Here is a 14,202-nt window from a genome sequence, read left to right as displayed (position 1 = left end):
CCTGCTACTGTTCCCGGTAATTATCCTTCTGGTCTGTGCTTTGGCAAAAAAGTGTCAAGCTTATCATCGTCTAGTTCTTACAGTCTGGTTCAGATCTTTATGCTTGAATCAGACACAAGAAATATTCTCGATCACTACATGGCACATGGTAACTATTGATCATTGCACCATTCTATCTGTCTATCTTTCTATACGTCCATTATCTATACTTAATCCCCTTAAAATCAGCTTCTACCAGTTTCCACCAATAATTCACAGATTTTGTTTTGGTGGTGAATCAGTTTTGAGGGGGAAAAAAACCTTGAAATGTCCTTTCCTATTGCTTTTCATACCAAAAACCAGGTCGAAAGATACACACACATTGCATCCATGATGTCAGGACTACAGCGACATTATTAACAAGAGGGATACACTGCAATGATCATAGTATACTGCTTGTAGCACACATTGCAAAATTAGATTTTAGCATCAGATCTTTCAGACTTTGAAAACATTTGCGCATCATGATGGTAGTGAAGTGCTACTTTAAACAGTGATTTTCTGTCAACATTTTTGGGCCCACACCCCATATACTGCGGAAATGGTTTTGTGGTATTTTGTGACCGTGGAAGCTGTTTACTTTTAGAATGATCATAGAATCATAGAATGTTACAGCACAGGAGGCCACTCTGCCCATTGTGCCTGTGCCAGCTCTTTCAAATTGCTATCCAATTAGTTCCACATCCCTGCCCTTTCTCCACAGCCCTGCAAATGTGTTCACTTCAAGTATTTATCCAATTCCCTTTTGAAGGTCATTATTGTATCTGCTTCCACCAGCATTTCAGGCAGTGCATTCCACATCATAACCACGCGCTGTGTAAAAACTGTTTTCCTCATGTCACCTCTGGCTCTTTTGCCAATGACCTTAAATCTGTGTCCTCTGGTTATCGGCCCTCCTGCCCCTGGAAACTGTTTCTCCTTATTTACTCTATCAAAACTTTTCATGATTTTGAGCACCTTATCAAATCTTCCCTCAACTTTCTCTGCACCAAGGAGAACAACACCAGCTTCTCCAGTCTCTCAACGTAACTGAAGTCCCTCATCCCTGGTACGTTTCCTCTGTAAACTCTCGAAGGCCTTGACATACTTCCTAAAGTGTGGTGCCCAGAATTGGCCGCAATACTCCAGCTGGGGCCAAACCAGTGCTTTTGAGTGCTGCCAACCTTTTAGTCTGTTTTTATCTGATCCAGTTTCTCTATGACCTCCTCCTTTACCATGACATTGGCAGCATCTATTTCTTTAGTGAAGACAGATGCAAAGTACTCACCTCAGCCATGCTCTCAATTCAGGAGTTCATCCCCAGCTTTGCCCTTTACAAGGAGATCTCCTTTTTGGTCCCTAATCTGCCCCACCCATCCTTTGACGACCCTTTTATGTTTATGAAAGGCTTTTATGCAATAAAGGTTCAAACTGAGTACTGTTTACGCTTTATTTAGGCCCGAAGTGCCTGACTCATAAAATGGCTGGCCTTTTATACCAGAGCAGCACCATGTGCGTGCTGCTCAGTGGCTTCCAACAATGACACCATCTAGTGGCTACAAACAGTATGTACATACATGACACTTTTATTCCCTTCTCATGCCAATCTATTCTCATACACCCTCTTTGCTCCTCTTATTTCCTTTTTCAGTTCTCCCCTGTTCTTTTTGTATTCAGCCTGGTTCTCTACTGAATTATGAACTGGACATTTATCATCAGCCTCGTTTTTTTTGTTTCATTTCAATCTCAATTTTTGTTAGTCATCCAGGGAGCTCTAGCATTGGATACACTTCCTTTCTTCCTCGTGGGAATGGGTCCAATCTGTAGCTGAACTATTTCCTCTTTGAAGACGTCCCATTGCCCATTTACTACTTTACCTACCAGTCCAATTGAGTCAGATCCTTTTTCGACTCACTGAAATTAGCCTTTCACCAGCTGAATATTTTCACATTCGATTTTTCCATGTCATTTTCCATAAACCGAATGACATTATGATCACTGTTCCCCAAATGATCTCCCACTTAAACATGCTCCACTTCATTCCCCAGAACTAGATCCAGCACTGCTTTCTTCCTCGATGGGCTGGAAACACACTGATCAAGAAAGTTCTCTTGTACACATTTCAGGACTTGCTCCCCCTCTCTGCCCTTGACCCTGATACTATCCCCGTCTATATTAGGATAATTGAAGTCCCCCATTATTACTACACTAAAGTTCTTGCATCTTTCTGAAATGTTCCTGCAGAATTGCTCCTCCAGCTTTTTCCCACTATTTAGTATATACGTAGCAATGTAATAATTCTTCTATTGTTCCTTAATTCTAGCCAAATAGAAACACAGAAACATAGAAATTAGGTGCAGGAGTAGGCCATTCGGCCCTTCGAGCCTGTACCACCATTCAATAAGATCATGGTTGATCATTCCCTCAGTACCCCTTTCCTGTTTTCTCTCCATACCCCTTGATCCCTTTAGCCGTAAGGGCCTTATCTATAGAATCTGTCTTTGATAGATTCTGTCTTTGAACACTCAAGTACATCATCCCTTTCTAGTGCTCTAACAGTATCTTTGATCATTACTGCCATCCTCCTCTTTTTTTCCGTCCCTATTTCAGTAATACATTGTAACCAGGAATATTAAGTGCCCATTCCTCCACTTGTTTGAGCCAGGTCTCCGTTATTGCCACTGTATCATAATCCCATGTGGTTACTTGTGCCTGCAGCTCACCAATTTTATTTATCACGCTCCAGGCATTTACACACATGCACTCTAAATCCATCTTAGCCACCTGTAATTCCCTCTGATCCCTCCTATTTCTGAACTACTCTTTATTCTAATGCTATTTGTCTCTTCTAGTGTTCTATTCACTTTGCATCTCCTCTCTAATGCTTCATCCTGGTGCTCCACCCCCAGCCAAATTAGTTTAAACACTTCCCCGCAGCATTAGTTAACTTCCCCTAGTCCCAGCTTTGCTAAGATGCAACCCGTCCCTCTTCTACAGGTTCCTCCTACCCCAGAACTGATCCGAATGCCCCAGGAATCTGAAGTCCTCCCTCCTGTGCCATTTCTCCAGCCACGCATTAACCTGTTTTATCTTACTGCTCCTATACTCACTAGGAAGCAACACTGGGAGTAATCCAGAGAATACTGCCTTTGAAGTCCCGCTCTTTAACTTCCTCCCTAGTTCCTGAAACTCTGTCTGCAGGACCTCAACCCATTGAAGCCCACAAAATTGGTGTCAATGAATCATAAATAATTGTCAGTTGTCATTTGAGTTTCACTGTACCTCATTACTCTCTCGCTTATTTAAAAAAAATAATTAATTCACGGGATGTTGGCGTCGCTGACAAGGCCAGCATTTATTGCACATCCTTAATTGCCCTGGAGAAGGCGGTAGTGAGCCGCTGCAGTCCGCGTGGTGAAGGTGCTCCCATATTAGGTAGGGAGTTCCAGATTTTGACCTATCGATGATGAAGGAACAGTGATATATTTCCAAATCAGGTTGGTGTGTGACCTGGAGGAACTTGGAGGTGATGGTGTTCCCATATGCCTGCTGCTCGTGTCCTTCTAGGTATTAGAGGTCGTGGGTTTCAGTGCATCTTGTAGATGGTATACTCTGCAGCCATGTTGCACTGGTAGTGGAGGGAGTGAATGTTTAAGGTGGTGGATGAGATGCCATTCAAGTGGCCTGCTTTGTCCTGGATGGTGTCGAGCTTCTTGAGTATTGTTGGAGCTGCGCTCATCCAGGCAAGTGGAGAGTATTCCATCACACTCCTGACTTGTGCCTTGTAGCTGGTGGAAAGGTTTTGGGGAGTCAGGATGTAAGTCACTCGCCGCAGAACAACCAGCCTCTGACCTGCTCTTGTAGCCACAGTATTTATGTGGCTGGTCCAGTTAAGTTTCAGGTCAATGGTGACCAACCCCCCCTGTGGGGGATTCGATGATGTAATGCTATTGAATGCCAAGAGGCGGTGGTTAGACTCTCGCTTGTTGAAGATAGTAATTGCCTGGCACTTGTGCAGTGCGAATGTTACTTGCCACTTATCAGCCCAAGCCTAGATGTTATCCAGGTCTTGCTTTATTATCTGAGCAGATGCAAATGGAACTGAACACTGCAATCATCCCCACTTCTGTTCTTATGATGGAGAGAAGGTCACTACTGAAACAGCTAAAAGATGGTTGGGCCTAATGTACTGTCCTCAGGAGTTCCTGCAGTGATGTCCTGGAGCTGAGATGATTGATCTCCAACAACCACAACCATCTTTCTTTGTGCTAGGTATGACTCCAGCCAGTGTCGTTTTCCCCGATTCCCATTGACCAGTTTTACTAGGGCTCCTTTGTGCCACACTCGGTCAAATGCTGCCTTGATGTCAAGTGCAGTCATTCTCACCCCATCTCTGGAATTCAGCTCCTTTGTCCATGTTTGGACCAATGCTATAATGACATCTGGAGCCGAGTGGTGTTGGCAGAACCCAAACTGAGAATTAGTGAGCAGGTTATTGGTGAGTAAGTGCTGCTTGATAGCACTGTCGACAACACCTTCCATCACTTTGCTGATGATTGAGTGTCGGCTGTAATTGGCTGAATTAGATATGTAATGCTTTTTGTGAATTGTACATACCTGGGTATTTTTCTACTTTGTCGGGTAGATGCCAGCTTTGTAACTGTACTGGAAGAGCTTGGCTAGAGGCGCGGCTAGTTTTTGAGTTGTTTGCTTGACGTTTAGTGATGTTCAAAATAAAAACTTTTTTTTTTCTGAATTTATTCCTGGCTTTTTGAGTTCTATTTTCCCGCTGATTCTGACCCAGTTTAAATTATCTATAAAAACTGACTTACCTATAACATTAAAAATCTTGTGAATGTCATACTTCCAGTAATACTTTCCTCTCATGCCTATTTCTGTCACATTATTTCCATTACGATTAAATTTAGCTATCTATTTTAATTACCTTTAATGGAAATTGAGGGAACAATTTTAACCCAACACCCTGGCGGGAAACTAACAGGATTGGGTCGGCCGCCCAATTTTACTTTCAGTGACTTCAGATGGGGTGTAAAACGGGCAGCCAACCTGAGCCAGTCCGTTTCCTGCCGAGCGGGTTAGATTAAAATTACCCCCGGCCCCCAAAATGTGGATGACTCAAAGGTGGTGAAGTTCTTACCTATTTCCCTTTGGGATCGCTCACCTTGCATTCCAAGATATGTGACACTATTGCTACTTACCTTGGTGGGGTGGGGGGGGGGCTTCTTAAATTGGGCCTGTGGACACAACCAGTGGCCTAATGCTGCCAACCAAGTCATAGAAACATAGAAAATAGCAGTAGTAGGCTATTTGGCCCTTCGAGTCTGCACCGCCATTCAATATCATGGCTGATCCTCTATCTCAACACCATATTCCAGCTTTTTCCCCATACCCCTTGATGCCTTTTGTTTCTAGAAATCTATCTATCTCCCTCTTAAATATATCCAGTGACTTGCCCTCCACAGCTTTCTGTGGTAGAGAATTCCGCAGGTTCACCACACACTGAGTGAAAAAATTTCTCCTCATCTCGGTCCTAAATTTCCTACTCCGTATCCTGAGACTGTGACCCTCTTGTTCTAGACTTCCCAGCCAGGGAAACATCCTCCCCGCATCCAGTCTATCCAACCCAGTCAGAATTTTATACGTTTCAATTAGATTGCCTCTCATTCTTCTAAACTCTAGTGAATACAGGCCTAGTCGACCCAATGTCTCCTCATACGACAGCCCTGCCATCCCAGGAATCAGTCTGGTGAACCTTCGCTGCACTCCCTCTGTGGCAAGTATTTCCTTCCTTAGGTAAGGAGACCAAAACAGCACACAATACCCCAGGTATGGTCTCACCAAGGCCCTGTATAACTGTAGTAAGACATCCTTGCTCCTATACTCAAATCCTCTTGCAATGAAGGCCAACATACCATTTGCCTTCCTAACTGCTTGCTGCACCTACATGTTTGCTTTCAATGACTGGTGGACCTAACTGCATTTCTCATGCAACTGAATCTCAGGGCCCCAACCTCAAGCTTCAAGTTCAGTGGCCCAAAGTCCCAACACACAATCCTAAAAGCTACATCGCTGGCCATTGCCAGGAACTGGATTAAAGTCTGAAGCACATGTTAACAGGGCTTGGGGGCAGTTGCAGTGAGTGAGTCACGGTGGGGGGGGGGTTTGGTTGTGGTGCGGTGGACGATCCAGCCAAGGTGAGGGGGCAGCCACAGTAGTGAGCTCCAGTCATGGCAGGGGGAATAACTTAAGTAGATGACCCCAACAGCGAGCCGGGGAATCCTGTATTTTAAATACTGAGCAGTACCTTATTCAAATACTGTCGGATCTCGGTATCAGTTCACAGCAAGGAGGAAGGTTTGGATATGGCGGGTTGAGTGGCAGTTGAGGAGAGGGAAATAGCGTAATCAGAGTCCTCGAAGATCACTTAGTAACTAGTCAGGCCAGAGATGGAGAGGAACGAAACCATAGATGTTGCAGACATCCCTGATTTGGAATTTGAGGATACTTGTTTGCCAATGTGAAGAGGAGGAAGGTCCAGAGTATATTTAACTGTGTTGTTTCTACAGGAGGTGAATAACTTGCGCAGCCAGTGTGAGAAGCTATACAGTTATGACTGGATCAGCGTCCCACTCGTTTACACACAGGTAAGAAACATTATTTCAGGTGTATGGTTCAGTGCCATAGGCAAATACATCCAAACCACACCTAGACAATGATAACTGAGGCTGACCGATCAGGCAGTGCTACTACCCTGCGTCGGGGACCAGAATGACTTCTGCCATCTCCCAGGAGAGCAAAATGCCTTCTGCTATTGCCTCAAGGGATTTGTGATATCAACACAGGCACAATGCCAGTCAGGGAGCCCTCATTCCTCCTAGAGAGACAAACAACTGTACTGCAAAACTTGTAGTGATTCTGATTTTAGGAAACCTGCATTTGTTTTTTTAATAGTTTAGTATAAAGTTGGACTTCTACATAGGCTTATCCCGAGATTGATTGCCCCAAATCAAACCGAGAACGATTTTACATAGCATGCAGGCGGTTATTATCGTGGTGGAGACCAACATGATTAAAAACCTGCGTGTTCATTAATTCTTCGCACAATGCAGACTGCAAATCATTCCAAATATCAGTCATCCCAAATATCAGTCATACCAACAACAAAAACTGACCATCATAGCCCTCCCCGTCAGTAAAATGGGTATGTAGTCCATTCTTGACCAAGGCAATATATTTGCCAGTTTCTTTTAAGGTTGTGGAAGAGCCACTTGCAACTTCTCAAAGCAGCATCACAAACAATTGTACAATATGTTATTCATGGAGTAATTTCATGATTGGTAAATAAAAGCTAGGCAGTGTCCCTGGAGATATATTTGAGGCCTGATTCTAACTGTAATGATGTAGTTTGATACGCATCGGTCTCATAGTCTTTGTTTGTCGTAACCCAGGTTGTCACCATTGCCGTTTACAGTTTCTTTCTGGCTTGTCTGATTGGGCGGCAGTTTCTCGATCCCAATCAGGGTTACCCAGGCCATGAGCTCGACCTCTACATCCCCGTCTTCACCCTGTTGCAGTTTTTCTTTTATGCTGGCTGGCTTAAGGTAATGACTCAAACTAGATGTGTTCTGAAAAAAAATTCACAAGTGTCTAACCTTGGGTGGATATACAGAGCCCATCAGAGAACAAGTGCCATTCTCTGAGATCCAGTTTTGAAGCCCCAGACGACTGGGTTGATCACTGCACTGCCCAGTATAGGACTGAGCCATGCAGGCAGATCTCAGGTTCAAAATCTGGCCTGTCCTAAATTAGATAATCTCATCCAAAACGGCAGTCGGATTGCTGCGATTCACCTCCGCACTCCTGGATTAGGGAGAGAAAAAAACATCTTTAAAAATCGTCCAGGGTTCATAAGAACATAAGAAATAGGAGCAGGAGTAGGCCATTTGGCCTCTCGAGCCTGCTCTGCCATTTAATACGATCACGGCTGATCTTATCATGGAATCAGCTCCACTTTCCCGCCCACTCCCCATAACCCTGATCATTCAAAAATCTGTCTATCTCCGCCTTAAATATATTCAATGACCCAGCCTCCACAGCTCTCTGCGATAGAGAATTCCACAGATTTACAACCTTGAGAGAAGAAATTCCTCATCTCAGTTTTGAATGAGCAGCTCCTTATTCTAAAACAATGTCCCCTAGTTCTAGATTCCCCCATGAGTGGAAATATCCTTTGCATCTACCTTGTCTTATATGTTCAATAAGATCACCTCTTATTCTTCTGAATTCCAAAGCGTAGAGGCCCAACCTACTCAATCTATCCTCATAAGTCAAGCCCCTCATCTCCGGAATCAACCTAGTGAACCTTCTCTGAACAGCCTCCAATGCAAGTATATCCTTCCTTAAATACGGAGACCAAAACTGTACGCAGTACTCCAGGTGTGGCCTCACCAATACTCTGTACAGTTGGAGCAGGACGTCTCTGCTTTTATACTCTATCCCCCTTGCAATAAAGGCCAACATTCCATTTGCCTTCCTGATTACTTGCTGTACCTGCATACTAACTTTTTGCACAAGGACCCCCAGGTCCCTCTGTATTGCAGCATTTTGTAATTTTTCTCCATTTAAATAATAATTTGATTTTTAATGTTTTCTGCCAAAGTGGATACCCTCACACTTTCCCACATTATACTCCAGCTGCTAAATTTTTGCCCACTCACTTAGCCTATCTATATCCCTTGGCAGATTTTTTGTGTCCTCTTCACAACTTACTTTCCCATCCATCTTTATATTGTTAGCAAGCTTGGCTATATTACACTCGGTCCCTTCATTCAAGTCATTAATATAGATTGTAAATAGTTGAGGCCCCAGCACCGATCCCTGCGGCACCCCACCAGTTAATGTTTGCCAACTGGAAAATGACCCATTTATCCCGACTCTCTGTTTTCTGTTAGTTAGCCAATCCTCCATCCATGCTAATAATATAACCCCTAACCCCATGAACTTTTATCTTGTGCAGTAACCTTTTATGTGGCACCTCATCGAATGCCTTCAGTAAATCCAAATATACCACATCACTGGTTCCCTCCATATCCACCCTGCTTGTTACATCCTCAAAGAACTCCAGCAAATTTGTCAATCATGATTTCCCTTTCATAAAACTATGCTGACTGTGCTTGACTGAATTCTGCTTTTCCAAATGTTCGGTTACTGCTTCCTTAATAATGGACTCCAGCATTTTCCCAGCGTCAGATGTTAGGCTAATTGGTCTATAGTTTCCTCCTTTCCAAGTCCTCATTGTCCAGTGACTCCTATGTCCATGTGGACAACGAATGAATACAGCCTCTTTATGTTGGATTGCCTGCCAATGGCCTTTTTTCAGACTCACAAATGAAGAATGGGTGAGGTGCCAGAGGCAAAAGAGGGGAGAAAGAATTCCAATAAATAAAACCCCATTATTTCTTTTTATTGTGTAAAATTTCCCCCTGTGATGTGCTCCAACAGACTAGAATTGTGAATATTGAACAGCTATATGATTGGACATCTAGAAGATTGGTGAAGAGTTGGGGATAATAGGGAGGTAGGAATGATTATTTAAAAAATAGTCTCATTGAGGAGTTCAGTGAGAATGATTAATGGTGAAACACTAGGGTTTATGTTATATGTAAAGCCTTGTTATTTATGTTTTTTAAGTTTGAAGTTCATTCCCCACTGGCAGCAGTTCAGATACTGATGGTCACTATGCTTCACATTATTGACCTATGATAATATCCAAACTGAGGGATTAACACTGGTGACAAAATTATAGGGTATGTGAAAATAAATATAGAAGAGTCTGCAATTATTACATAGAAATAATCTGACCAGTTCCCAGACAGTTACAGCACCACATGATGTGGTACTGAGCACAAGATCCCATGTTCCCTGGTCTGAACTGTTAGTTAGTCTTTGCTGGAGTGACAGTACTGCTGGGAAAATGCTGGAGTCCATTATTAAGGAAGCAGTAACCGAACATTTGGAAAAGCAGAATTCAGTCAAGCAGAGTCAGCATAGTTTTATGAAAGGGAAATCATGATTGACAAATTTGCTGGAGTTCTTTGAGGATGTAACAAGCAGGGTGGATATGGAGGGAACCAGTGGATGTGGTATATTTGGATTTACAGAAGGCATTCGATAAGGTGCCATAAGGGCCTGGGTGCCTCTGTGCCAATTACAATTAAAATCAGCCAATGTTCATTCTCCTGATCTGTAGACCCCTGTTAGAGAGGCTATGTGTGTAGATATCAGATGAGACAGGATCAGTTGTGCTATCCTGCATGAATAGTTTGCTGAAACTTGCTGTTTAAGCTCACGCATGAAAATTGGCCACTTGAATGCGATGCTCAACCCATCTACATTACAACTTGAGCTATAACAGTGACTACACTTCAAAACGAAAGTACTTCATTGGCTGTAAAGCGCTTTAGGACGTCCTATAAGACATGAAAGGTGCTATATAAATGCAAGTGTTTCTGTTCATTGAGAATCCGCATCTTCAGGAAAGGAGAGGGGTACAGGTAATTGAAAATGAGGCCAGTCTTTTAGACGTACATTAACTTACCAAGGGGTAGTAAGGAAAAATAAACATTAAAAGCCACTCTCACTATTAACACTATTGTTTGAAACTGCACAGGTAGCTGAGCAACTGATTAACCCTTTTGGTGAGGACGATGATGACTTTGAGGCAAACTGGCTCATCGACAGAAATTTCCAGGTAACCAACAACTTTCATACAATCTGTCCCAGAAACTGTGTTCAGAAACTGTAGGATTACATGACCTCCACAGTCATGTCAGAGTAACAGGGGAATTTTCAGAAAAATCAGTGTCAATTGTTACGGTGACAGGATCCTGTTTGTGAGCAATTAACTGTACAATAATGATTGTCCATCTATTACAATCAATAATACACCATTTACAGATATTAAAGCCTTGTATACAATTGGAATGGCATAAACTGCCACAAGGGAACGGTTTCAAACTTATAACGTACCCACAACGTCAAACAAGTTATAAGCTGTTGATCCTGGATCATGATTTAATGAGTGGGGCCAATGGACATTAATGTCCTGCGAGTCTGGCTGATGGGACCTTAACCTCTACCAAATGGGGCTGATGGAACATTAGTCTTAAATTAGCATGGATAGAGGATTGGCTAACTAACAGAAAACAAAGAGTCGGGATAAATGGATCATTTTCAGGTTGGCAAACTGTAACTTATGCGGTGCCACAGGGATCAGTGCTGGGGTCTCAATTATTTACAATCTATATTAATGACTTGGATGACGGGACAGAGTGTAATGTAGCCAAATTTGTTGATGATACAAAGACAAGAGGGAAAGCAAGTTGTGAAGAATCTGCAAAGGAATATAGAATATAAGTCACTGGGCAAAAATTTGGCAGATGGATTATAATGTGGGAAAATGTGAGGTTATCCACATTGGTAGTAAAAATAAAAAAGCAAATTATTATTTAAATGGAGATTACAAAACGCTGTGGTACAGAGGGACCCTGGGGGTCCTTGTACATGAAACACAAAAAGTTAGCATGCAGGTACAGCAAGTAATTAGGAAGGCCATTGGAATGTTGGCCTTTATTGCAAGGGGGATAGAGTATAAAAGCAGAGAAGTCCTGCTACAACTGTACAGGGCATTGGTGAGACCACACCTGGAGTACTGTGTACAGTTTTGGTCTCCTTATTTAAGGAGGGATATACTTGCATTGGAGGCAGTTCAGAGAAGGTTCACTAGGTTGATTTCTGAGATGAAGGGGTTGCCTTATGAAGAAAGGTTGAGCAGGTTGGGCCTATACTCATTTGAGTTTAGAAGAATGAGAGGTGATCTTATTGAAACATATTATGAGGAGTCTAGACAGGGTAGATGCAGAGTTTCACCTCGTGGGGAATCTAGAACTAGGGGATATAGTTTCAGAATAAGGAGTCGCCCATTTAAAATGGAGATGAGGAGGAATTTCTTCACTCAGAGGGTGGTGAATGTGTGGAATTCTCTACCCCAGAGAGCTGTGGAGGCTAGGTCATTGAATATATTGGAGGTGGAGATAGACAGATATTCGAACGATAAGGGAGTAAAGGGTTATGGGGAGCGGGCAGGGAAGTGGAGTTGAGGCCAAGATCAGATCAGCCATGATCTTATTGAAGGGCGGAGCAGACTCGAGGGGCCAAATGGCCTTCTCCTGCTCCTATTTCTTATGTTCTTATGTATGTGTGAAAGGGATTCTAGCATTTGGCTTAGGGGACTAATTAGACTTTAGCTTCTGGCTAGTTGGGCTGATGGGTCCTTAGCTGCCAATGAATGTACACGAGGAACTTCAGACTCCAGCGGTGGAAGTTGCTGGGACTTTCTGCCTTTAATAAACCAGTTGGGATTTTAGCCTCCAGGTATCAAGGCTGATGGGAGCTTAGCTTTATTATATTAGATCAGGCTAATATGTCTTTACTGTTTGATGAGTTGGACTGTTGGAATTTTAACCTCAAAAAGTGGTGAAATGTAAGCTTCACCACTCGTGAGTAGGGCCCGTGGGTACTCGGTCTCCAGCTGATGGGACTGGAGTCTTGGCCTCCAGAGGGAGGTTGAGGTGGCATAATATCAAGAACAAAGCATACCATTAAAAGCAGCTTTGATTATTGCATTAAATTATGGGTAATATATTTTGCACAGTTGTCTGGATTCTCCTGATTTGATGACAATAACTCCAATGCAAGCGAGTATAATGCTCAGGCTGAATAACAAAGAACTGTGAACATATACAGTGCTTAACTTTTACTCTGCTAAATAAACAGGAACTCTGTACATTACATCACATGTAACCCATATCCTTGCGAACAATTTTATAAAGTTCATGCTTAGACAACGAGATAAAGATTACGTTGTGGAGTTTGTGTTTATTCACCATATAAGGGTAACTCACCAGGTAATTGTACATAGTTCCTGCTTATTCAGTAGTGTGAGAGTTACTGATTATGTATTTGTACAGAGCAGAGCAGGTCTCCAGTTGTCCTGGTTAACCCTTGCCACTGGACCAAGACCTAGCTTTGTCAAGCCCGTGTGGTGGCTGGTGTGCAATGGTCACCACACGTTTAAAAATAATCCACGCATAGGCATCTTCCATCTCAGAATGTGGTTCGGGACCTGGAATATTAGGTCCTTCATTGAAACACCTGTAAACTCATCCTTTTTTGGCATGGAAGCAAGTCCTCCTCGTTTCGAGGGACTGCCTATGATGATGATGATTTCTACAGAAGTTTTGTTTATCGGCAGGATTGAGAACTCATATGCTCTGATTTTATTTTTTAGGTTTCTCTCCTTGCAGTTGATGAGCTCCATCAGAACCTACCAGCTCTTGAAAAGGATAAGTACTGGAATGACAATGACCCTAAGCCTCCATACACCGCAGCAACCACGGAGCACCGGAAACCTTCATTCCTTGGATCCACTTTTGATATCAGGTTAATTAGACTGTTAAGATTATACAGGGAAATTATTTAGGGAGCTGGAAAAAGCAAATTTTACCAATAATCGCAGTGGTGCTGGTGACCTTTAACAGATGAGGCACAGCTATACACGCCTAACCATTCAGCATGTTACCATGGCATTGGCCCTTTGTGTATGCGCAATGCGTTTTATTTCTTGGCCAAAGCTATCTTTCATTATAAGAAAGCAAGGACAAAGAAAAGAGGGGAACCAGAAAACACATGGGAGGAGAAGGAAAATATTCACTTTGGCAAAGCCTGCTCCTTTCCTCTAATTCATTCTTACTGATTATCATCATAGGCAGTCCCTCGAGTCGAGGATGACTTGCTTCCACGTTAAAAAGTTCACAGGTGTTTCAATGAAGAACCTAAAATTCCAGATCCCGAACTACATCCTGAAGGGTGGAAGATGCCTGTGCGTGGATTTTTTTAACGTGTGATGGCCGTTGCACACCAGCCACCACACGGGCTTGACAGAGCGAGGTCTTGGTCCAGTGGCAAGGGTTACCCAAGACGACTGGAGACCTGCTCTGCTGCACGGACCTAGTGCACACACATATCGCAGTGTGGGCTGGTCCGTGCTGCCCCTGGGCCCTCGTCTCTCCTGGGCCATGATCACATCCCTCTACATTCTCTCGC

General features: G+C 43.1%; 2 protein-coding genes across 7 annotated transcripts in view; one reads left to right on the top strand and one right to left on the bottom strand.

Moving 5' to 3' along the window:
* Positions 1 to 14,202, bottom strand: part of rab3il1 (RAB3A interacting protein (rabin3)-like 1) — a 234,037-nt gene that overhangs the window by 182,389 nt on the left and 37,446 nt on the right. The window lies entirely within an intron of this gene.
* LOC139280218 (bestrophin-4-like) overlaps positions 1 to 14,202 on the top strand; it is a 59,199-nt gene that overhangs the window by 24,355 nt on the left and 20,642 nt on the right. For all 3 annotated transcript variants that reach the window (XM_070899825.1, XM_070899824.1, XM_070899823.1), the window contains exons 5-8: positions 6,606 to 6,683; positions 7,488 to 7,640; positions 10,709 to 10,789; positions 13,388 to 13,539. In XM_070899825.1, coding sequence (XP_070755926.1) covers positions 6,606 to 6,683; positions 7,488 to 7,640; positions 10,709 to 10,789; positions 13,388 to 13,539 — 464 coding nt within the window. The remainder of the gene's footprint in view (positions 1 to 6,605; positions 6,684 to 7,487; positions 7,641 to 10,708; positions 10,790 to 13,387; positions 13,540 to 14,202) is intronic.

Source organism: Pristiophorus japonicus, chromosome 14 (genome assembly GCF_044704955.1).
Source record: "Pristiophorus japonicus isolate sPriJap1 chromosome 14, sPriJap1.hap1, whole genome shotgun sequence".
NCBI lineage: Eukaryota > Metazoa > Chordata > Chondrichthyes > Pristiophoridae > Pristiophorus > Pristiophorus japonicus.
This window is presented reverse-complemented; position numbering and strand designations above follow the sequence as displayed.